At 36.1% G+C, this 24,483-nt stretch overlaps 1 protein-coding gene and 3 non-coding genes across 4 annotated transcripts; all 4 read right to left on the bottom strand.

Annotated features, from left to right (window-relative positions):
- Positions 1 to 4,733: 4,733 nt before the first annotated feature.
- Positions 4,734 to 12,662, bottom strand: LOC132063359 (uncharacterized). Its single transcript, XM_059455866.1, has 11 exons — positions 12,395 to 12,662; positions 11,695 to 11,742; positions 11,375 to 11,551; positions 10,886 to 10,952; positions 9,163 to 9,227; positions 7,860 to 7,938; positions 7,213 to 7,331; positions 7,053 to 7,132; positions 5,915 to 5,984; positions 5,488 to 5,565; positions 4,734 to 5,361 (listed from the first exon to the last, which is right to left on the bottom strand). Exons 1-11 carry the CDS (start codon positions 12,596 to 12,598, stop codon positions 5,296 to 5,298), a joined length of 1,053 nt encoding a protein of 350 aa, XP_059311849.1. The 5' UTR covers positions 12,599 to 12,662; the 3' UTR covers positions 4,734 to 5,295.
- Positions 9,553 to 9,614, bottom strand: LOC132065872 (small nucleolar RNA snoR101). The gene has a single exon (XR_009416835.1). It is a non-coding gene; the product is annotated as a small nucleolar RNA snoR101 (small nucleolar RNA).
- LOC132065874 (small nucleolar RNA snoR101) lies at positions 9,828 to 9,888 on the bottom strand. Its single transcript, XR_009416837.1, has one exon. It is a non-coding gene; the product is annotated as a small nucleolar RNA snoR101 (small nucleolar RNA).
- On the bottom strand, positions 10,130 to 10,189 carry LOC132065873 (small nucleolar RNA snoR101). The gene has a single exon (XR_009416836.1). It is a non-coding gene; the product is annotated as a small nucleolar RNA snoR101 (small nucleolar RNA).
- Positions 12,663 to 24,483: the final 11,821 nt, after the last annotated feature.

Consider the following 24,483-nt stretch of genomic DNA (forward strand, 5'->3'; position numbering starts at 1 on the left):
AACCCTTTCTATTCGACTCGGTTTGGGCTTCTCATTTGTTAAATCTATATCAGATATGTAAATTTACCTTAAACTCCCTGCCTATTTGTCTAATGCCGCTCAGCTCCTTTTATTACGTAATGACTAGATTAACCCCCCCACCTCCTTTGTGGTACTACTTTACAATTTATACTCTACTGATATCTTTTTTTCTTTTAAATAGAATTTTATAAATCCCATTACTTGACTACTTCTTTTATTGATGGTTTATTTAACCAAAAATTCTGTAATCATCAATCACATATATTTGATTTAAATAATATGTACTTACAAGACATTTAATAAAATTGAACCTAAAACATACATGAGATAATGTTAATGTTAGCGAGCTTGATAAAAAAAGCAAGTAATTAACGTGGTTCGATCAATGTGATCTAGCCCACGAAAAGGCCGGCATTTTTATCAACATCAAAGGAGAAAGTAAGTTCAAAATTGAATCCTCTTAGGTTCTATGTTCTGTCCTTGTTCTATTTTATTTAATAAATCTTAATTAGCATATATTTATACTACTATGTCTAATCATTTCCTAGAAAGGATCTAAATCTTAATAACACTCAAAAATCAACAAAGAAAAAAAATTCATTTTATTTTTTTCCGCTTTTGAGTAGGAATTGACTTAAATATCTTCTCAACTTCACAGTTAACTTTTTGGGTGGATTTGACCTTCACATTTAACTTACAATTATCCTCCATAATGTAGATCTCTGTTTTGCACTTTTTTCGTAACCTTGTTTATTTTTAAAACGGCATAGTATCATGTTCTAATTTCTATATTTTTAAAATTCAAATACTAATTCTTGTAATCATCAATTGCCAAAATCCGACTTAGATAATATATCCTAACGAGGCATTCGATAAAATTAAAACGGTACCTAGAACATATATGAAATAATGTTAACTTTTTTGGGGGGATTTGACCTTCACATTTAATTTACAATTGCCCATCATAAATGCAGATCTCTGCTTTTTCTATACTTTTAGAATCTATACTTCTAAATTCTAATCATCAATTGCCTACATCCGACTTAAATAATATACTCTTGCAAAGAATTCCATAAAATTGAAACGGCACCTAGAACATGCGTGAAATAATGTTAACTTTTTTTTTAAAAAAAAAAAAAGAAATTTGACATCACATTAATTTACAATTGCAGCACTCCATAATGCAAATTTCTGCTTTGCATTTTTTCATAACCCTATTATTTTTAAATCTAGTACCATGTTCTTATTTCTATACTTTTAGAATCCAAATATTATAACATAAAATATTTATCAATTTTAACTGGTCAGAAAATAATGCTCGTGAAAAAGATCTTTTATAATGAGTTAGTGACTTTGTCTAGTACGCAATTCTTTTGTTTTAAAAAAATATTTTATTCAAATTTTTACTTACAATAAATTCTTGTTTCTATTGCAATGACATTAAAAAATAAGAACAAATAATGGATATTTCTTTATAATGGTCCTAAGTTAAAAGTTGATGCAAATGAGAAAAAACTCTCTATTTTAATCTTTTTTTTTCTTTTTTTTTGGAATGATAATGTATCTTCTTCTCTCCCCTCCTTTTGTTTTCAACCATTACAGCGGAATGTTACAATTAATTTATATAATCGACTTCAATTAGTTTAAAATTAAAGTATAACATTGTTGATCTATTAAGTATTAATTCATAGGTTTTTTGGACTCTAAATGAGGAAATAGATAAGTAAAACAACATTAAATCTTAAAGTTCATGCCTACTAGCCTACTATTTTCCCATTTTTATTAAGATGATGCAGTAAGTGCCTTATATAAAATTTACTAGTCTCTACGAACGTGCTTTGCACGTTATTTCCTGAAAATCATTACCAAGCAAAATTAAATTATAAGAATATCTTTCAATTTTAAGAATATTTAGTTATTTATTTTAAATAAATTTAAGTTGATTACAAAAGTAAATAATAATATATATGTTTTTTTAAAAAAAAAAAAAACCAAGCCGGAGAAGCCCTCCGTCGTCGTAAATTTTCCTGACTTCATGGTAGTTTTCATGATGAAATATTTATACAAAGATACAGTTTCAACTATTTTGATTTTCTTTCAAACATAAAAATTATATCTTCTGACTTGCAAGATAATCAATTAATTTTATGATAGTTATTCTTGTTTTTCCCCATATTACTCATATTTGATTTAAGTATGTGTGTCTTGATTCTCATAAAGACACCCTAATCGATGGTGATTCAACTTTGAGTTTGTCACTTTTGTATTTTTTTCTTACATAAAAGTCATATAACTTAAGTTTATCATACAAAAACACGTTTCTATTTTTTGTTACGTAAAAGTCTTCCAACTTAAAGTGTCATGTCATATTTTAAGAACACGCTATAAAAGTTCAAGTGAGATTACTCTTTTGAGATAACTCTTTTGTTAGCTTGGCCCAAGTTGGATGACTTTTATGTAACAAAAAATAGAAAAATCACTTTCAGGTGATAATCTTTATGTTAGATAAATTCTATATAAGAAATAATAGAAAAATGACTTTTATGTGCTTCAAAAATTATAATTTTTTTTATTATACTCATTATCTTAAAATAAACACGTTACTTAACTTTAATGAACTCTTATTCTACCTTTTAAGACCAAACATTTGAGGTAACTTAAAGATACCTAAACCTATTAAAAATATGAACTAATAATAACCTAATCACTGTCTATAAAAATCACTTTCGTGTGATGTAGAAAAATGACTTTTATGTGCTTCATTTTTTTTTAATTATACTCATTATCTTAAAATAAACATGTTACTTAACTTTAATGAACTCTTATTCTACCTTTCAAGACCAAACATATGAGGTAATTTAAAGATACCTAAACCTATTAAAAATATGAACTAATAATAACCTAATCACTGTCTATGTTAAATTTTTTAGTTTTAAACGGATAAAAGCAACATTTAATAACGAAATTACTCATAGGCAAAACTACCACTGGTTGGATATTTCCAAAATATTTGAACTTCATAGGTAAAGACTCTTTAATTAATTAGATTTAGAATCGGAATACAGACGTAGTATTTGTTTTAAATTCTATTTTTATTTATTAATATTTTTATATTTACCAAAATAACCAATAGAAATATGGTAGAATTAAATGAAATGGGTAAAAAAGCCGTTCAATATTTGAAACATTTTTTGGTCAACCAACATTGTTACTCATGTTTGGATGGCATAAATCAACACTTCGAAGATTTTTTTGTCCATAGGAAAATGACTATCAATTCAATTAATCTAATTCATAATGAAATAAAAAAAATACTTATAATCACACAATTGAATGACAAATCAAAGATGCACACCCACAATGGGTGCGTTAGCATTTCTACATAAGAAAAAAAAAAAAAAAAAAAAAAAGACAAATCAAAGGAGTACATTAGTGGACGATACTTAAAGGGAAAGAAAAATGGAGATTTACAATTAGCTTGATAGACAAACAACTCCCAGGTAGAATTAACTTTGTTTGGTCGGTATCCAAGCAACGTGAATAAGAGGAATACATGAATCCTCATTGGAATCAATTTGACTTGCTAACTAAAAGCAATAAAAAATTGAATTTTAAAAATCTACCAAAATTCTCAATGAACGAAATTCTAGTTGAATCCAACTCTACTATTAGACAAAGTCTAAGACATTATAATTTTATCCATCGTTCAATTGTTTTTTAAAGACATAATTTAGCTTTGAAAGGGTATAAAAGTTGTTTAATATTTAAAGGATATTTTGGTCAACTAACATTTATATTCATGCTTTTATAATATATATACACACAAAATAAACAAACCTATTACTTTATTGCTATAAATATTTTGTTAGTGAATCTTCAATCTAGTTAGAAATCTACAAGTAGAAACTTTTAGAGAACTTATAGTATTAGAGAAATTAATACTAGATTTCGAAAACTTAAATAGAGCAACATGGACAAAATGGTCGTTCAGTTAAAATGCGAAGGGATTACAATACTGAAATAAAATGTGGGTTAAAAATCTCATGCTTGGTAGATATTTAAATTTTGGAATTTACTATATTGAGATTATTTATACCACAATTATGTCATGATTTTATACCACATTGTATGTGATTAATAGTCCAAGGGTACTAATCTCGGAATTAAACAACAAATTGACCCATTTGCCATTCTCCAAAACTTTTCTCCCTAAGTCTTCTAAAAAAGCCAAGGTTAAAATTAAAAATTAATATTTATTCAAGTTTATCTAATTTAAACCAAATTCATGTTTTATATTATAAACTATTAATCCGATAGACTATATATCCATGCATCGATAGACTATATATCCATATATCCTTGTGCCGAGGGTCTCCTGAAGACAATCTCTTCCTCCCAAGGTAGGGATAAGCTTTGCGTATACTCTACTCTCCCCAGACCCCACTATGTGAAATTTCACTAGGTATGTTGTTGTAATTCAGTAAACCAAACATCTACCAATAAAAGTATATCCCTTATTTAATCCTCATATCATAATCCTCACCTTATGATCACAATATAACTTGTTCACAAATTAAACGATACCACAAGAGTTCTAATAACCGACCCCGCCCTGGATTTGGGCCGGGGGGGGGGGGGTTGGGTGTTAAGACGTCGTTGTTGTTGATGATGTGTTATTATACCACCAAAATATTATTTATGACACTTGCTAATTTCCGTTCATTCAAAACTCCATCAATTTATAAATTACAAGAATTATATAATGGAAGCTCCCAGCTACTCATGACGTTTACAAAAAGAGGTTGTCAATCAGTTCAGCTGAACCTGAATATCAACTGACACAAAGCCTACCGAACCCCAGAGCTCAAACTTCTAATCATGTTCCACCTACCTTTTGTTAGATTTATGTCAAAAAGAGGGTACAGAAGAAGAAACTATTAATTAAATGGGAACTATGGTCCGAAAAAGTAACAGAACTTGAGGACCGGACAACTCGATTTTCGCAAACAGGCTTTGAGGTTGGAAGTTTGGGTGGGCTGCCATTGTCAGAAACTAATAGCAGCATCGGCAGAAGAGTACAGTCAGGTGAATTCTCCTTGACGCATTCAAAACCAACTCAGAGTGAATTCCCCAAACCAGGAGGAGCCACCACCAACTGCAATAACCCGTGATTTCCTCGCTTTGAATATCTTCAATATCTCAGCTCAGAAGAGGTCATACAGAAGACTCATCATGTATCCTGGGTTCTTGAGATGGTTGGTAAATTCCAAGGTACTAAATCTTCTGCAAAACACCGTTGACTGGCTCTTGTAAGTATTGCAGAGAAATGAAGATGGCTTCCTGTTTGAGGAAAGGTTGGAAGTACAATTAGTCGACACATCATTGGTGGCAAAAGAGTTGCTCTGATGTAGAAACTTGAGACACGCGGGCACACAGATACACATACAAAATAGCCTGAAGAAGTACCTCTGTTCGAATTGTCCTGCTTCCTTGATGTGGACATGTATTCAAATATATATCAAATATCTCCTTCGCTTTTTTCCCCTAAACAGTAGAAGAGCAAATTAGTAGCAGCTCATCTGCTTCTACCCCCGACTACACGCTTACAGTTCTATTAGCACTCTAGCAGTTAATGTCCTGGAATATATTAAATATGGCCTCTTTAACTCTATATACGTGCTCCAAGTTGATCCGAGAGTAAGTGTGACCTAGAAGATAGTCACAGAAACTACCACTTGCCACAGAAAAAATACTTCTATGTTGATGAAGTTATTAGGATATCATTTGAAAAAATCTAAAACAAAGCAACACCTTTATCCTTTGTTTCATGATAAAGATTCAAACACTTGGAGACTTAGCATATCCACATTAAAGAAGTTTGCATAAATAGTACCTTTAAGTTATTGTCTTCTTCTATACACTCTTCCAACCCCGCAAGTCCACCAAAAGCAATTAGCAGGTGCCTAAAGAATAAGGTAAAACAAGACAAAATCCAACTACATTAACAGATGAAACACAAATATAATCCCAATGTTCACATCAAGTGATAAGCCAGTTACATGAAAAGCATTAAGGAAAGGAATCAAGAAAGCATGGAGCACTTCCGCATTTCTATTTAATGTGTTGATATGAAATAGGGCAATATGAACTGATAACGAAATGAACATTTGACATAACTCAAAGATAGAGCAATATGAACTGTTAAATAGATGAATATTGCACATAGCTCAATACTAAAAGCTAGCCCATGAGGTGAGGATTGCCCAATGCATATAAGGAGACAACAACAACCCATACCCCATACCCTCAAGCAATACTGGACGCTCTTACGGCTGTACATCTGGAGTGTGTACCATGTAACATAAGATCCCAACATACATTGGGTAAACCGAGAATAGGAATGAATCTAACTACGATACCATGTTAAAAATATAGATCTTGAACCTATCTCACCAAAAGCTAGCTCATGAGGTGAAGGGAGACAACAGCCTGTAACCTTCCCACAGTGTTAGACCTCTAACATGAACAACTAGCCAGGATTGAAGAAAAGAGTCCTGGCTGCAAAGCTCACTAGATTTTAAGTTGTGAATTGGTAGCCCCAAAAAAAAAAAAAAAAAAAAAAGGGAAACATTACATAGAGAAATAGGATAATTGTTAATAGAAAAGATTTTGGTTATGACTTGATTTAAGAAACTCAAAGGCCGGACCTATTTGAGTGACAAAAGAACCCAAAACCTACTGTAGTAGATGTCCTCTAGTAAAAATTCAGCATAACACAAATGGCATTTAAGAAGTTCTCTGCTATCATGTCCCAAAAGTGGAGAAGTTATCTGTTCTCACTTTTTTTTCCCTGTAAGTCATTGCGGTGAAAATGGCTCTCCACGTGGTTAAAATGCATTTAAAATAGCATTATTCGATAAAAGACGAGATGGAACTGCTTTCCAAGGAACATATTCTGATTATCCATTGCAGAACAACTACAGGGTGACTGCTTACGCACAAAAATTTCACCACCAACTATTGAAGCATACCTGAATGATGGGAGAGTCAGATCTGAGGACTTCATTACAACACCGTGCTCTGAGGTACCAATCAAGTGATCATACCCTTCCTAATCAAACAAGAGACATTACACAGTTATTATTTATGCATTGCTTCTCAAAAAGTGGTTTACCACAAAACCACAAATACCTTGTATGGGCAATTCTTGAATACAGAACTGATATTTGGAGCATATCGTACTTTATAACCCCAATACATCCCTGCATCTTCCCTAGGTGTGGAAGAAGAGACGACCTGATGCGGTATGTCTGAGAATTGAAATGCGGAATTGTGAACTTAAACAGCTAACAGCCATGTTAAGTAAATAAAACAGTTCTTGTGGCAATATTCTAGGTTTGAGACTGTTTTCTGGAAATATTACTATTTGCATTCTTGGTTGGTTTACTAAAGCATCATGTAAGCGAGTTCAATAAATATGAGAAATCGAGGATTTTGTAACATTACAGCACATTGTGTTGGGGTTAGCTACAAACTATATTGAAGTCCACAAACATCGAGAAGGTTTGAGAAGGTGCCCTTTCAAACCACATATCAGTGTTGGGAAAAAAGATAAAGACAATATGTCCAAATTAGAGAGTGCGGAGCAAATATGTCTAGAACAAATACCAACAATGCAAAAACAGATTTCATTCAATCAGATGACTTCATCAATACCTCCTAGGTAGTCACAACGGGGTCGGGATTGGAAATTAAGGTAACAATTAAATAAAGCAGAACTACTGTTGAAAGGAAAGCAAGATATACAGCTATAAAACTCGTATGATTCTGATACGAACCTGCATTGAAGTTTCTCTCTGTTCCCATGGATACTGTCACCCTTATTCCTGGGTCAATGACTTGATCAATTGCAACAGGCTGCACAGTACTAGCAATATAAACTGATGGCCAACAAAAACAAACTTATAATTTTGATAAGGATAGACAAACTTATACTTATAATAAAATATACCAACAATATTTCAATTTCTTGATCTTTTTTTTTTTTTTTTTTTTTTTTTTTACAAGATCAACTCTTGTTTATCAAGGCTACCGACATCAGCAAAATGCTTTTAATTGGCACACAGCAGTAGTAGTTTACTTGAGGAGGAAACAAAATTCCAACATGTTATTAATGACAAATAGAACATTTTCTTTTCAAGTGACCACACCATCTTGTCAGCGAGTATGCAAATAGGAGAGGCAGCGACACCCATTGAAAAACAAAGGGCAAAGGAAACAGCAACGAAGCACTGCATGCCCCAATAATTCAGTCATACAGTGTTGCAACCTCATGATTGAACATCTAGTCAAGTGAATCTATACTGAGCTTCACATTCCTTAAAAAACGAGAGAGAATCTAGGTGTGCAAACCATATGGGCGGACCATGATCCTACTCTTTCTAGCAAACTTTACATTTTGAAAAGAAAAGAGCTTGGAGATGGTAAAGTATTACCTTTTGAAAGCAAATATTGATCAATAAATGGAAAAAGAATAACAATACCTAATTTCATCACAGCTTCTATCTGGTTCTTTCTCATAACCTATATCTTAATACCGTGTTACCAAAATCTTTAAACTTCATTGCAGGTCAAGTTGTTCTCCTTCATATCTAAGCCCATCTTACCAATATTTCATTAAAAAATGATAACAAAGGGAGCATTCTAAAGTCCCCGAGAAGCCAATCGCATTCCACGAAAAAATCTACATACTATGTGGTACAAGGGATTCCCAGCATCTCGTAGAAAGAGTATGTAATGCAGAATTTGAAGAAGAGTATTTGACTTTCATTATTTTTATTTTATATTTTTAATAGGAGTCATTACCAGTTACAAATCATATCTATAACAGCCAATCTCGAGAATATGAACAGAAAAATATGAGAGTAGCTCCATTTATATTACTGTTACAAAGTCTGCAAAAGAGAAGATTCTTCTTTCATTTGCATACATATGCTTCTTAACATGCAATGTGAATCAGGATAACTACAGAAGAAACTATATGAGTCATGATAACAACAGCTACGCTACAAGGAAAAAAGTAGCAACCACATGAGCGTTATACAAAATAAGACAGTATGTTGAAATTGGAAAATAAAATACCTTGCTAAGCCCAACGTCAACAAGTGTTCTCCCAGATGTTAAATTTCGATCCTTTAGTGTGACACCTACAAACAGAAAAAGATGTCTCAAGGTGTTACCTATCCATCAAGAATGTCAAGCTGATATTTAGATCACCACACAACATGATCAACAAAAGGGACATAACAAGATAACAAAAGTATTTGAGCAATTTTATCAAAGAGGCTACAAGAACAAGAAGGATAATTTAATAGACAGATATGAAATCAGACATTTAAACATCTAATGTGAGATTGTATTGTCAAACAGGCCCTTAGTTTTTAATGTAGCCATCTGGAACACTTTTGTGTAAATTTAACAGATAGATGCAATTTTTATTTTTTTAAATTAGGTAAATAGGTGCAAAGTTATAGCATCAGTAATATGAATTTTTCAACAGAACTTACCTGAAGTTCAGCGATCAAGTGTAAGCCATCATATGCAGCAAACTTGCACCATATTCCATTTATCATATATATTTGAAAACAAACCAGAAACATGTTTGGTTTGTTAGATCTGGATTTGTTCTTTTTGTATTTCAAATCTTATACTAAGGTAACTATATAAAACAACTAGTACAACTTCAATCCCAAACCAGATAACTATTTTTCACATTAACAAAAGACAATATATAGGTGCAAAGTTATAGCATCAGAGAAGTAAATTTTCAACAGGACCTACCTGAAGTTCAGAGATCAAGTGTAAGCCATCATATGCAACAAACTTTGCACCATCACACTATTATATAATGATATTGTATATTTGAAAACAAACCAAAAACATGCTTGGTTTTTTTAGATTTTGATAATAGTCTTCTAGAATTTTTGTATATCAAATCTTATATTCAGGTAACTACACAAAACAGCCACTACAATCTGAATCCCAAACCAGATAACTATTTTTTGGCCAAAATACGTTAACTAAAGACAATCTATAGGTGCAAAGTTGTAGCATCAGTGAAGTAAGTTTCAACAGGACCTACCTGAAGTTCAGAGATCAAGTGTAAGCCATCATATGCAACAAACTTTGCACCATCACACCATTTATCATATATAACAAATATAGATATTTTCGAAATATAAACCAAAGCCATAGAGGATGCTAAAGTGGCAAGAATCCAAATCCCCCAATAATCAAATGTCATTGCAATAGACAGAAGCAAGTACATGCACACAGCCATGCAAGCATCATTATTTACGTATAGGCCAAAGAAAAGGCCATCACCTTCATGTATAATCATTTGAATATTCACCTTCCTGTATGATCATACTCTTGCAAAGAGCAACAACATTATTAAAAAAAAAAAACGAAAAAAGATTAACGTACTTATTATATCAGTACCATCTGAATCGGACCGTTGCTGATCCAATGGTCAAAATTATGTGCGCCAGACCTCCCCCAATGGAGGATGCTGGGAAACGGAAATCAAGATACTGATATTCTGAGCTTCTATAAGGAGAGCAACATGAACATAAAAGATTTATTTGCTCCTCTTTCAGAAATCAAGATTCCGAATTTGTAGCAGGTCAAAGAAAGTTGAGGATGAGCTTAAGCTTTATATTGAAACACATTCATTGTAGGAGTGTTTAGTAAGAAATGAAAGCAAATAACAAGCGATTGAGAGCAAGGTCCTTTTAGTTCTTTTTCTGAGTGAGCTAAAGTGTGCTTGACATGCAAACGATAGAGGTATTCTGTAGGATGCTACCTTCTCGATAGGGTGCCCATTCATGCTTCCGCAAATGATGTGGGGCATCAAGTGGTGGCAACGAACCCTGAAGACAATAGTATATTTGAGATCAGAAATCACAACATTGAATCAATTTAAGCATGTTTGGTTTGGACAACTTCACTGAACTGAATTAGTAAACCTCATCAAAACAGTATATTCTTTTTATCAGTAAAATAGTATCGTTAATCATAACTGCTGTTGGTTTACTGTACTAAAATAAATCAACTAACCAAGTCCCAGAGCTAATAACCAAGCACAAGGATAATTCTGAAATAAATAAATTCGACTACACAATAGCAACCTTTTTTTAAGAAAGGTAAATATGTTATATATGCAGCACTAAGAAAATGCAGAATTTGTACAGGTGAGCAACACACCAGAAAAAATGGAACTAGCTTTCATATCCAAGCTAATCAAACTGTTAACAATTAACATTTCATCATAATTTCGAGCGGTGATCCTCACCACATATCTTAAATTGTTGTGCATGGGGAAAAGACTCTTCCGAAGATATTGAGGTGTCTCCATATACTTCAAAATCCTTAGAAGAAATGCTGCGCCACTTTCATCGTCATGTGACCCGTCCTCCATCGTCAGATCTGAACTGTCCACTGAACTACTTAAGTTGTCAAATACAACAACCTGTTCAACAAAAAACCTTCCAACTCATTTCAGCACTCAAAATCACAATTCATTTCTCTCTTTTGAAAACACTTAAGCCTGTTAGAGAGTTTGTATTGTATGCATGTAGTCAAACATATAAGTAATGATGGAAACATGAGCACCTCATCTATCCGAAAAATGGTGGAAGCACGAGCAATCTGGCCAGCCAACTGTCCAAATAAGACAAAGATAATACTAAGTGATAATAAGATGAGTAAGACAATAAAAAAGACCTGGATGATAAACACTCATAACTTGCAAACAAAATACGCACTCTATGCGTTAATCAGTTGCAACTTTTTGTTTCATCTCAAAAACATCATTTCTTCTAACTCCATTTGTGTGAGCTTGGTATTACCAGTCCCAAACCCAGAGAAAGGAGGTGGGGTGCAGCACTAAAACTATGAAATTAGCTGATAAGCAAGCGATCATCTAGGCACACACAATAACCTAGAAATGAAACAGGCCAATGGAGCGGAATAGCTACAAATTAAGGACCCGTTTGGCCATAAAAAAATATTCACTTTTTTCCAAGTCACTTTTATTTGAAGTTGTATTTAAGGATTTAAGTACATTCAAACATGCACATAATTCCAAGTATTCTTTGCAAAAAGTATAACCAAATACAAGTCCATCTTCAAATCTATAAATTACAAATAAAGTGAAAAATATTAGGAATCTATGGGGAAAAGCCTAGTAAGATAAATACCCATAAATGAAACAGGTCCAAATGAAGTGGAAGGGATAAGGATGATTCATATACTCATAGTTGTTGCGTGCATTAAAGATTGTGTAATGTGAAAGAGAGTGTAATGAAGTTACCCTAGTAGCGAGTTCGAGTGACTGAGTGTTGTCAATGATAGAGCCAGGTAGTGCTATCGAAACTGTGGGTTTTTCCTCCTCTTTCCATTTCTTCTTCTTTTTCTTTTTCTTCTTCTGCGAATCCCCGTTCAGATCATTTTGCTCTTCTTTGATGTTGTCTGTATTGAGAGGTTCCTCTTCGGCTCTCTTCTTCTTCTTTCCCATTTCTGCACTCAAGATTTGGAGAGGGTTTAGGGTTTTACCCCAATGACTGCTATTTATGTCTTTCACTATGTTATTCCCCTCTATATTTTCCGACCCTTTTTAATGGTTTATTTATTAATTAACCAGGGGCGGAGTTAGCCTTCTGGTGAGTTCGGCCGAACCAGTATTAAATTTTTTGGTCAAATATGTATAAATTATTAATTTAGAATTCAGTAACTTTAAGGAATTAAAATTCCGAACTCACAAGCTTCAAATCCTTGCTCCGTCTCTATTTATTATAGCATGTTTGGTCTATAGTACAAGACAAGAGCCTGTCTAGTAAAGTCTCGTAGATCGGTACGATGAACTCTCTACTTATCTACGAGAGGCTATAGGACATTTAGGAAACTTCGCATTCTTTCATTCTTTTGTGCTACCTTATTCTAATTGGTATTTGGAACAATCGAATTGGTATCTGATTCTTATCTCTTCTCTCGCAGATGGTGAGGACTCGAGCCACGATAGCCAGAAATCAGGTGCCGGAGCCCGCAGCTGCGGCTGGGACCAGGGGACGAGCGACAGTTAGAGGACGCGATCGAGCTAGGCGGGGGGTCGCACCCGGCGAGGGCTCACCGGTTGGGCGGCGGCGTACGGGTCTCCGTCTCTGAGCACGAGCTGAGATTCGGTAGCAGTACGAGACCAGGCCGTCGGGGATGATGTGGCTCCTGCACGGGCACACCCCGAAGCCACTTCGGATCGGACATTCGGGACACCGCGACTCGCATTATTTCATTTGGATGCCCGGCGGTGCCGTGGTGTGCTTTACTCCGAGCGGAGGATCACAGACTAGAGTTGGGGCACAGACCCCTGAGCAGAAGCAGACTCGTGTAGCGCACCCTGTTGCAGCTTTAGCTCCACTGATAGATGCAGTGCCGGCCCCGGGAGATGATCTCAGACCCATGGCAGGCCCTGTTATGACTTTGACCGATCAGGGGCTGGTAGGGAGGTTCAGGAATAAGGATCCGTCGAGATTCGCTAGTACTTCTGGAGAGGATGCATATGAGTTTATATTAGACATGCACGAGTTATTGCACAGGATGGGGATTGTTGAGATCCACGGGGTTGATTATGTGTCATACCAGTTTTTCGGAGACGCGAAGACATGGTAAAGGTACTTCATTTCTGGCAGACCAGAGGGTTCTCCTCTACTTACTTGGACACAGTTTTATCGGGCCTTCCTTGAGAAGTATTTGCCCCGTGCCTTGAGAGAGGCACGTAGAGATGAGTTCCTCCACTTGCAGCAGAGGGGATTATATGTTGATGCTTATGTTGCTATTTGCATTTGGCTCGTTATTCAGCACCCCTGATTCCTACTAAGCCCGACAGGATTCGATGATTTGTTGATGGGCTCATTACTCTCTTCAGATTCCATGCCTTCAGCTTGAGGCCATGGGTGCTTCCTTCCAATCCATTGTTGAGCATGCGTTATTAGTTGAGGCTGCCAAGGCCCGCTCGTTTGGAGGGGTTAGTGAGAAGAGGCAGAGATAATTTGGGGGTTATAGTGGTTCCAGCTCGAGAGGCACGGACGATTTCTAGGCGATGTCGGTCTACTCAGCCCGCCTATACGGTCGACATTGCGGACTTCTTCTAGTAGGCTATCCGAGCGAAGAACACGAGAGCTCGTTTTCTCGACCGATGAACATGGTTGCTCCAGCTGGATCTTCAGTTTCGGTTCATCAGGCTTCGCTTTCTAGAGCTTGTTTTTCGTGTGGATCGCCTAGTCATTTTGCTAGAGAGTGTCCTCGACCCGCGGGGGTTATCGGTCTCGGAAGGATTAAGCGTCTTCGGGTAGGCGGAGGTGGTGCTTCTCCGAGAAGTAGTGCTCAAGCCGCGGTGATTCACAGACTTCTAGGGGTAGGTCCCAGTCTGGTAGAGGTGGGTCCCAGAGTTCAAGAGGTGGATCACATTCTGGTCGTGGTGGGGCCCAGTGTTATTCGTTCCCAAGTAGACCCGAGGCGGAGGCCTCGGTGCGATCGTGAGAATGCTTGTTTCGGCGTCGGGGCATAGGCGAACTTATGTTATTTTGATCCTGGATCCACTTATTCACATGTGTCTCAATATCATGTTGTTGGTTGGGACTTGACTTGTGATAGTATAGCCGTACCTATTCATGTGTCTACTTCAGTCGGAGATTCTGTTGTGGTTGATCGAGTCGATCAGTCGTGCTTGGTTACTTTTATAGGTTACGACACGTAGGTAGACTTGATGATACTTGATATAGGGGATTTCGATATTATTTTGGGTGTGACCTGGCTTTCTCCTTATCATGCAATCTTGGACTGTCATGCCAAGACAATCACTTTAGTCATGCCGGGCATTCCTGGACTACAGTGGAGGAGTACTCCTAGTCCCGCTCCAAGAAAGATTATTTCCTTTCTTCAGGCAAAGAAATTAGTCAACAAGGGTTGTTTAGCTTATCTGGCTCAAGTGCGTGACACAACTGTTGCATCTCCACCCCTTGAGTCCGTTCCAATTGTGAGCGAGTTCGCGGAGGTATTTTCGTCCAATCTGTCAGGTATGCCACCCGATCGCGATATTGACTTTTGTATTGACTTGGAGCCGGGCACCCGCCCTATTTCTATTCCGCCATATCGGATGGCACCCTCCTAGTTGAGAGAGCTAAAAGGGCAATTGCAAGATTTGTTGAGTAAGGGGTTCACTAGGCTGAGTGTATCCCCTTGGGCGCTCATGTGTTGTTCGCAAAGAAGAAAGGTGGATCTATGAGGATATGCATCGGTTATCGTCAGCTGAACAAGGTTACTATTCTTAACAAGTGTCCTATGCCTCGTATTGATGATTTAGTTGACCAGCTTCAGGGTGCTTCAATGTTCTCGAAAATTAACTTGCGTTCAGGCTACTATCAGCTGAAGATCAGGGCCGAGGATATGCCGAAGACAGCTTTTGGGACGAAACATGGGCATTATGAGTTTTTGGTTATGTCATTTGGGCTTACTAATGCCCCGACTGCATTCATGACCTTGATGAACGGCATCTTTAGGCCATTACTTGACTCCTTCGTGATTGTGTTTAACGATGATATCTTGGTCTATTCCAAGAGTAGAAAGGAGCATGAGAGCCATCTTCGTACTGTGCTTAGGTTGTTGAAGAAGAATAGTTTGTTTGCTAAGTTTTCGAAGTGCGAGTTTTGGTTGGAGTTGTGGCATTCTTGGGCCACATTGCGTCTAAGGACGGGATCATGGTGGATCCTAAGAAGATTGAGGCTGTGAGGGATTGGGCGAGGCCCACTACTGTGATCGAGATCTATAGTTTCGTGGGTTTGTCCAGTTACTACCGTCGATTTATGAGGTGGGTTTCACTGCTATTGCTTCGTCGTTGACCAGATTGACCCAGAAGCATGTTTTTTTCCAGTGGTCCGATGATTGTGAGGAGAGCTTTCAAAAGCTCAAGACCCTTTTGACTTCAGCCTCGATTCTAGCATTACCCGTGGAGGGTAAGGATTTCTCAGTCTATTATGATGCATCCCGTGTGGGTTTGGGTGTTGTTTTGATGCAGGAGGATAGTTTCATAGCCAATGTTTCCCGTCAGTTAAAGATCTATGAAAGGAATTACCCCACCCATGATTTGAGTTACTAGATGTGGTCTTTGCTTTGAAGATCTGGAGGCTTTACTTGTATGGCGTCCACTGTGAGATTTTCACCAATCACCGTAGCCTTCAGCACGTGTTTACCCAGAGAAATCTTAATTCCAGGCAGCGCTGATGGATGGAGCTCCTGAAGGACTATGACATATCTATTCTTTATCATCCAGGGAAAGCCAATGTTGTTGCTGATGCCTTGAGTAGCAAGGCCGCGAGTATGGGGAGTTTAGCCCGTTTGGTTGTTTCCGAGCTGGCCAACAGTTTCGTTCGCCTTGATATTTCAGCTCCAGGCAAAGTTTTAGCTTTTGTGTAGGTGAGATCGTCCTTGTTAGATCAGATCAGGACTCATCAGTTTGAGGATTCTTAGTGGAGCAAGATTCGAGATAGGGTTCTGAGAGGTGAGGCCACGGAGGCCATGATTTATTCTGAGGGTACCTTGAGGATTAAGGGCGCGTGCATCCCTCGTGTTGGTGACTTGATTCATTTGATTTTGACTGAGGCCCATAGCTCTCGATATTCCATTCATCCAAGGCTGATGATGGATATAAATTATTCATGTATTTCAGTATAAAAGTATAATATTTTAAAATAAAATATGAATAATATATATCAAATTCTCGCACTTTTCTAACAAATATTGCAGGAAAAAGAATACATGGAAAAAGAGAAAGAAACAAGAAATAAAAGTCAAGAAAGGAGGATGCATTCATGACAACTTCACCAAAGACTACAAAAAGTCAAGAGATACTAAGTTGTAGCAAATTGTCACCAAGATTTCATGACAAATTATCATGCCAAATTCTCACCAAGATTATATGATAAATTGTCATGTCAAATTCTCATCAAGGATATAATATTATATTGATATTCTCTTGCAATTTCTCACCAAAGCCTTGTAGGAATTCTCCTATAAATAGGCATATGTTTGTAGAAGAAAAGTAACCAATCTTTCATCCTATTTGCATCCAATAGTGAAGAAGACACAAGAACTAGTCTTGGTGTCTCTCTTGGCTCTTTCTTGTAGTAAAAATATTCTCTTAGTCTTTATTTCTATTTAGTTTTTCTACTCCATAATGGAGTAAGTTTCCTTGGTTGGGATACTAGATAAAGCTTGATGAAGCTAAAATAATAAACATCTTTATTTTATTATCTTCTTATGTTGGGATTTTCTCTTTATCATCTTTATACACCAAGGTGTTTGATATTAATTATATCTATTATTGGATATAATTATATCTCTTTACAAAAATCTTTATCTTGTTATTTTATTTCTTATTCGGGAGAAGAGAACGATTTAAACAAGTTTATTGATTTAAATGATCTTTATCTTATTTCTTTTAGTCCTAATTCTTGCGGAGGGATTAACTCAAATAAGTTTATTGATTTAAATTATCTTTATCTTATTTCTTTCAGTCCTAATTCTTACAGAGGGATTGATTCAAATAAGTTTATTGATTTAAGGGATCTTTGTCTTATTTCTTTCAGTCCTAATTCTCACGGAGGGATTGACTCAAATAAGTTTATTGATTTAGCAAAAGCTAATCGAAAGAGGCTTTTGTTCACTTGGTGCACTCAACTAAGATAATTCTTGTTTGAAGCCATTACTTTAATTGGTTAACTACACCAATCGAAAGAGGTGTTATTAACTAATTATTGTTTAATGTCACTAATTAATTGTCAATAAATCAATAGTATAAGCGAGAGTGGTGCTATTAACATATTGTCGTTATGTGGAGTGATTGTATTAGAAATAAGCAATCATGCTTTAAATAGAGAAATAAATAATAAACTTTTGATTTTATTATAATAATTTTATCTTGCCGATTCAAAATATCCCAACCTCTATAATTTATTAGAAAAATCCAAAAATATTTCTTATTTTGTTATCATAATTTTCAAGACTTTTGAACAACTCTCTTTTCATCAATTTGATCTTCTCAAATAGTAACAAAAATAATATAAATCTGTAGCCTAGGTGATTCCAATCTCTGTGGGACGATATCGTAAACTTTACTATCATTTGACAGAATACGAGCAGAAAATACCTATGCACATTGGTCTTGTCAGCTGACTAAGATGTATTGTGATTTGAGTGGCATTACTGGTGGCATCGTATGAAGAGGGATATAGCCGATTTTATGGCTAAGTGTGGAAATTGTTAGCAAGTTAAGTATGAGCACCAGCGACCCGGTGGTGTACTTCAGAGGATGCCCATTCCCGAGTGGAAGTGGGAGAGGATTGCCATGGATTTTGTTGTGGGTCTTCCGAAGACCCTGGGTAAGTTTGATTCGATTTGGGTGATAGTTGATCGGTTGACTAAGTCCGCTCATTTCATTCCAGTTCAGGTTTCTTATACCGCGGAAAAGTTAGCCAAGTTGTACATTAGTGACATTATGAGGTTGCATGGGGTTCCCATTTCTATCATAACTGATCGGGGTACTATCTTCACTTCCTATTTCTATAGAGCCTTTCATGATGAGTTGGGTACGCGAATGGATCTTAGTACAACTTTCCACTCTCAAACTGATGGGCAGTCCGAGCAGACCATTAGGTGCTCGAGGATATGTTGAGAGCTTGCGTTATAGACTTTGGTGTTCATTGGGATCAGTACTTGTCGTTGACAGAGTTTGCGTTTAACAACAGTTATCACTCGAGTATCGACATGGCGCCTTTTAAGGCTTTGTATGGTAGGAGAAGTAGATCTCTCCAGTTGGTTGGTTTGATGCATTTGTGGTTCGACCTTGGGCCACAGATCTATTGAGAGAGTCTCTTGAGAAGGTGAGGGTTATTCAGGCCAAGCTTTTGGCAGCTCAGAGTCGACAGAAGATGTATGCGGATCGGAAGGTCCGAGATTTAGAGTTCGCCGTTGGTGATCAGGTTCTACTGAAGATTTCACCCATGAAGGGTGTTATGAGATTTGGGAAGAGAAGTAAGTTGAGTCTGACGTATATTGGGCCATTTAAGATCCTTGATCGTGTGAGCGATGTTTCTTATGAGTTAGCCTTACCACCAGGCTTGGCAGGCGTTCATCCAGTTTTCTCCAGTTATTTTTCGATTCAGGTACTTTCCTATTCTCTTTCCCTCGTCGCTCGAGGAGGAGTGTTTATTTAATTGGTATCTAATATAATGATCAGTTTGGTCGTTATTGCTTTTTCGATGCTTTCGACCTTTTCCCGAGCTTGGTTAGCTCACATTTGACCCGAGGGGATCGTTGACACGCTTCCCGAGCTCTTTGGATATGATTTGGGTGATTTTGTGGGAAATTTGGGCTTAAAGCGGAAAAGAGTTGACCCAAAGTTGACTTTTGGGTAAACAGACACCTTTCGGGTGTCCGTCGATTCCGAGAGGTCTGGATGGTCTTTCAGAATTTGTGTGTATATTCGGTTCGATTCCCAATGCACTCGGGTGCATTTTGGGACCTAGGTTGGGAAGTTAGTTTTGAGGTATCGGGGTTGATTCGGTCAACGAGACTTTCGTTTTCAATTTTGAGGCCATAAGTGCGTTCATAGCGTGTTTTTATGTATGTCTGCATGTATGGTTTGTGAGCAGATGGTCTCGGGTGATAGTCGGAATTTCGAGTTGAGTTGATGGAATTTGAGGAATTTCTGGAGTCTGGTGACCCGCTATATCGGTGACCCTGCTGCTGTAGCGGCATTGTACATTGGGCATGGACCGCAGAAGCGGTCTTGGGACCGTTGAAGCGTTACAGTGAGAGCGAAAGCGGGTGACGGGCAGTTAGATTCATTAAATGTGTGTTAAAATCCCTAAGTTGTTCATTCAATACTGATAGTTCCAAGTGCATTCGTGTTTTGATGATTGTCGAACTGTTTTACAACCAGTCAGAGACCTGGTCTGTAATTTGCTCTATGTACACCTTGCACTGTCGGCAGAGACAGTTGTAAAGTCGAGCCACTTGCTGCACACAAGTACACCTGTGAGTTGGCCCATGCTTTAGGTCAAAGTGAATAAGTGGTCTCTATCTATCTCACATGCTCCCACTATATATACAATATGATGGCAACACATTGAGTGGACTTGAAAACCTAATCTAAATCGTGCAAAGCTGCCGACACAAGTTCTCAAGATCTCTCAAGAACAAAGTTACTTTCAAGCTGAAGAAGCAGATCCTGACATGAGTTTAGTCTATGTTCTTTAGGTTGTTGTAAATCTCTGTTCATTTGTGCTAAAACTGAAAACCTACTCTTCTTGTTTAGAAGTTGTTTGTAGCTATCTTAAATTCTCAAGGTTGCTTCCACAAGCTCTTAAGTGGTACACTAGGCTAGAGTTAGCTTAGTTGTATTAGTGTGTGGCTAGAGTTAGTCACTGTGGTGAATTCTCAAAAGGTGCCATTGAGTGGTACACTAGGTTGGAGTGAGTCTAGGTGTATTAGAGTCCTTGGCTGGAGTTAGTCAAGTGGAGGTGCTTGCAATCGGAATATTGCAAGTATGGAGGGACTACAGGAGTTAATTCTTAGGTTGCATAAGCGTTATTGTAAAGGTGAGGGATTATGGGAGTTAGTTCCTAGCTTACGATAGAGTTGAAACCTGAAGTTGCTCATGTAGTGGAGTTGAAATCCTATTGGGATAGGTCGTGATTTTTAATCCCTTGAGCAAGGAGTTTTCCACCTAAAAATCTTGTGATGATTCTCGCACTGCACTGCATAAGGGAATTGGTACACAACCAGGTCCCTCCATACTGTTTGGTGAACGCACAACCTCTATCAAATACCATTCCGACTTAGAGCTTTTTGGGAGTATTCAAGGTTGTTCTTCATAGAAAATCATTGTGGTAAGTTCTTTCACCTTCCTTTCCATTCCATGTTACATTAATCACCTTAGGAATCCATTAAACATGCTAGTTTCCTTAAGAAATGGTGGATTGAAAGAGAGTTCTATGGGTTCTTCATTCTAGGCTATTAAATCTCAAATTAATGGCTGGGTTAGCTCCTTTAAGCATGGGACTGATGATTAGAGTCTACTATTTCATGATCACTTCATTATTAGTATGTAATTTATGAAAGTGGAATCCGAATTTAATGATTTGTTATTTCTTCTAGATTATAATTGATGGGAATTGATCACCTAGAACATTAATTTCATGTTGAGACCTATAGATTCCTAATTTCATCTTTTTAGTTCATAAACCCCATTCCATAGGTTGGGATTTGGGTCTTGAATAGAAGTAAGGGTTGAATGATGTTTCTTCTTGATTCTAATTTCATAATTCGGATATGATTAGACTTCCATTATCATGAGACACAAAGGAAGGGCAAGACTAAGATTTAATTGTTGGAGATTTGTTGTTCGGCTTTCCAGTTAGGTTACGGTTTACCTTATGGTGAGACTTCGATTGGCAAAGCATATGTTTAGATGATATTGTCGGAGAATGCATGTAAACCTTCGGGTATGAAGTTGGGTTGGATATTGCCTTAGGTTGGGGCTTGTTGAATGATTTGGGGGCTAGCCACCCCGTTGCGTTATCGACTTATCTTGTTAGCCTATTTGGTCGAGCTTATTGTTTTCACAATTTTTTTTTTAATAAGCTTTTATTTTAAAAGAGTGAGACGTTTGATCAAGTATTTTGGAAAAAAAGAAGTGTTTTTTGGGAGTAACAAAAGCTAAAAAAGTTAGCTTCCGTCCAAAATCACTTTTTTGAAACACTATTGAGAAAATCACAATTACAAATACTTTTTGAAAGCTTGACCAAATACTAATTTCTCTTCAAAAATATTTTTTAATTAATTGATCAAACACAAACTTTTTTTGCCAAAATAATTCTTTTTTGAAAAACACTTTTAGAAAAAGCATTTTTCAAAATAAGCTGATATTAGAAGCTTAAAAAAATTGGTTATAAATGGATTGATTTTTTCCTTTTCTGAAAGGACTTAACACTTTTTTTTGGAAATGGTTCCTTTACGATTTGTTTTTTAAGAAAAAAAGATCGTGTAACAAAAATTATGCATTATTTTAAAAAAAATTACGTGAAAAAAAATACATAAGATTAAAAATAGATTTGTAAAGGGCATTGAAAAACTTTTCTATGGTACTAATTACACCATATAAAGTTGGGAGAAAGTCCAAATGTGTAAATGTACTATTTAAAATTCTCAAGTTTATCGTACGTTACACTTTTTATTTATTTATACTCTTATTTTTAGTAAATTATCTCATATTTGCCCTTGCTATAAATGGAGTTGCAACGAAAAAATAATGAACTACAATGCACTTTCACCTAACAATAATTTTTGGAAAAAAAGGATCAAAATTTACCTGTCAATTTCTTACTGTAATTTAAATTATTCTTACATTGAAACTTCATTAAGTGTCAAGTACAAATTTAAGATTCTTTTTCTTAAAGGTGGGTCATATTAAATCAAAATTTTAACATGAAGCATTGCTCAATTTCAAATAGAACATAGCAAATTTGATATATTTCCTAGTAATATTTTATTAAAACACTGAACACCACTTGATATAAAAGTGAAATATTTTAGTGAGAGAGAGAAACATAAAGGACATGTGCAAGTGTGCTCAAGAAAAATCAAAAACAGACTTATACTAGGTTTAAATTGACCTGATTTGGCATTGAATAGGAAAAAATCGAACCAAATCGATATATTATCACGATCCATTTTCGCTAGTTACAATTGGCACATAACGAACTACTCTCCTCCTTTTGGCAAGCTATTTTTCATTATTAAACCAATATGAATGCCAAATCAAAGCATTAACATTGCAAATAATAATATCTCAATAATTCATAAACAGCGGAAACCAAAGCAATGATAGTACAAGTCTGAAAGTCAATTCAAATATCTCACATATGTAGTTAAGGAGTTCTTATAGACTATGAATACATGGACAATGGATGCATCCCAAAAACATGAATAAACGAAAGAGAGCAGAGACATAATCACAATCCAAGCGGTTGGCTCACATCGGTTGATATTGCCCAAACTAAATCAATGGTGCCCCACAGTACCCACTAGTAGAAGGATCTGAACTGAGTAGTAAATAGATTTGGAGAGCATAAAGTCCGATAAAATCATAAATTTGTACCTTCGTCTTACTCCGTGGAACTAATCTTCAAAATAATGCATGAAAGAAAAATACAGCATAATAACAATAATTATAAACAATCATAACAAGTATAATAGTACATCGAGCATAGTTCGTAATAACAAACCGCATAAACATGTATATCACATTATAGTCGCGAGAGAGTATAACATAGAGTAATAGCTCAAAATAGCATATATGTTCTAATATGCGCTCGCCCTACAATATACTAGGTAATTACAAAGCAATTATGCAAGTTTTAATTCATGCTTTTGGAAAAACAAGCAACTCCAAGGTAAAAGTCTCAATCACCTTGAAACCGACAACCTTTCTTAAATCGGAATGTGAAGATCTCCTCCAGAACAACCTCCAACACTTTCAATCTATGCATAATATCGATTGACGGTGTCAATTACATTAATCGGAGCAATCATTTCATATATCTAGGTCAAAATCAGCGGAAAGTTAACAAAAAGTCTATCCATAGCCAAACTAGTTGAATCCCAAAATAAGTTCTAGAACCAGATTACCCATACGCTTACAATCTCAATTTTATAATCAAGTATCGACTTTGACTTGATTATCAAATTCCTAAATTTCCTATTTAAGAAACTAAGTCAAAATCCTCAAATTGATCTCTTGAATCTCATTGAACTTATAAAGGTTTGAACCCCATGAATCCTTCCTTGGTTTTGAGCTCCATAAAGCTTTCCTTGGATCCCACTTGTTAATCCTTTAAATTTCAGTAGCATTTGCTTTTGTCCAAAGCTTTTTTCGGGTCAACAGAGTGGCTAAATGCAACTTTTAAATAGTAAGCTAATATTTGATATTAAGTCTTAAAAGTAGCTATTGACCTATTTCGTCCAAAAGGTTTAGAAGAATACCAGGTATTCCTAGGCATATTTTCACGTATCATAACTTCATATGGCAAATTCAAATTTTAGACGCGGTGAATTCTGCTTCCGCATTAAAAAGTAGGTTCTAAAACGCACATCCAAAAAAAAAAAAAAAAAAAGGCACATCCAACTCTATATGTTTGTTTTTCAGACATATAGAATTTGTTTCTGAAACTACTCAAAGTTGTTAGAATGTGAAAACCGGCATTAGGATCCACCACTGTGAATCATATTCATCTCATTCTGTCGAACGAAACAAATAAGGATCATCCAGTTGATTGTTGAAGTTTGAGA

This window comes from Lycium ferocissimum, chromosome 7 (assembly GCF_029784015.1).
Source record: "Lycium ferocissimum isolate CSIRO_LF1 chromosome 7, AGI_CSIRO_Lferr_CH_V1, whole genome shotgun sequence".
Classification (NCBI taxonomy): Eukaryota; Viridiplantae; Streptophyta; class Magnoliopsida; order Solanales; family Solanaceae; genus Lycium; species Lycium ferocissimum.

Coding starts and splice junctions, on each gene's coding strand:
- LOC132063359 (XM_059455866.1), bottom strand. CDS start 12,598: ATGGGAAAGAAGAAGAAGAGAGCCGAAGAGGAACCTCTCAATACAGAC. Junction 11,552..11,694: donor CCATTTTTCGGATAGATGAG/GTGCTCATGTTT, acceptor TTTGTTGAACAG/GTTGTTGTATTTGACAACTT. Junction 7,939..9,162: donor TTGACGTTGGGCTTAGCAAG/GTATTTTATTTT, acceptor AGTACTGTGCAG/CCTGTTGCAATTGATCAAGT.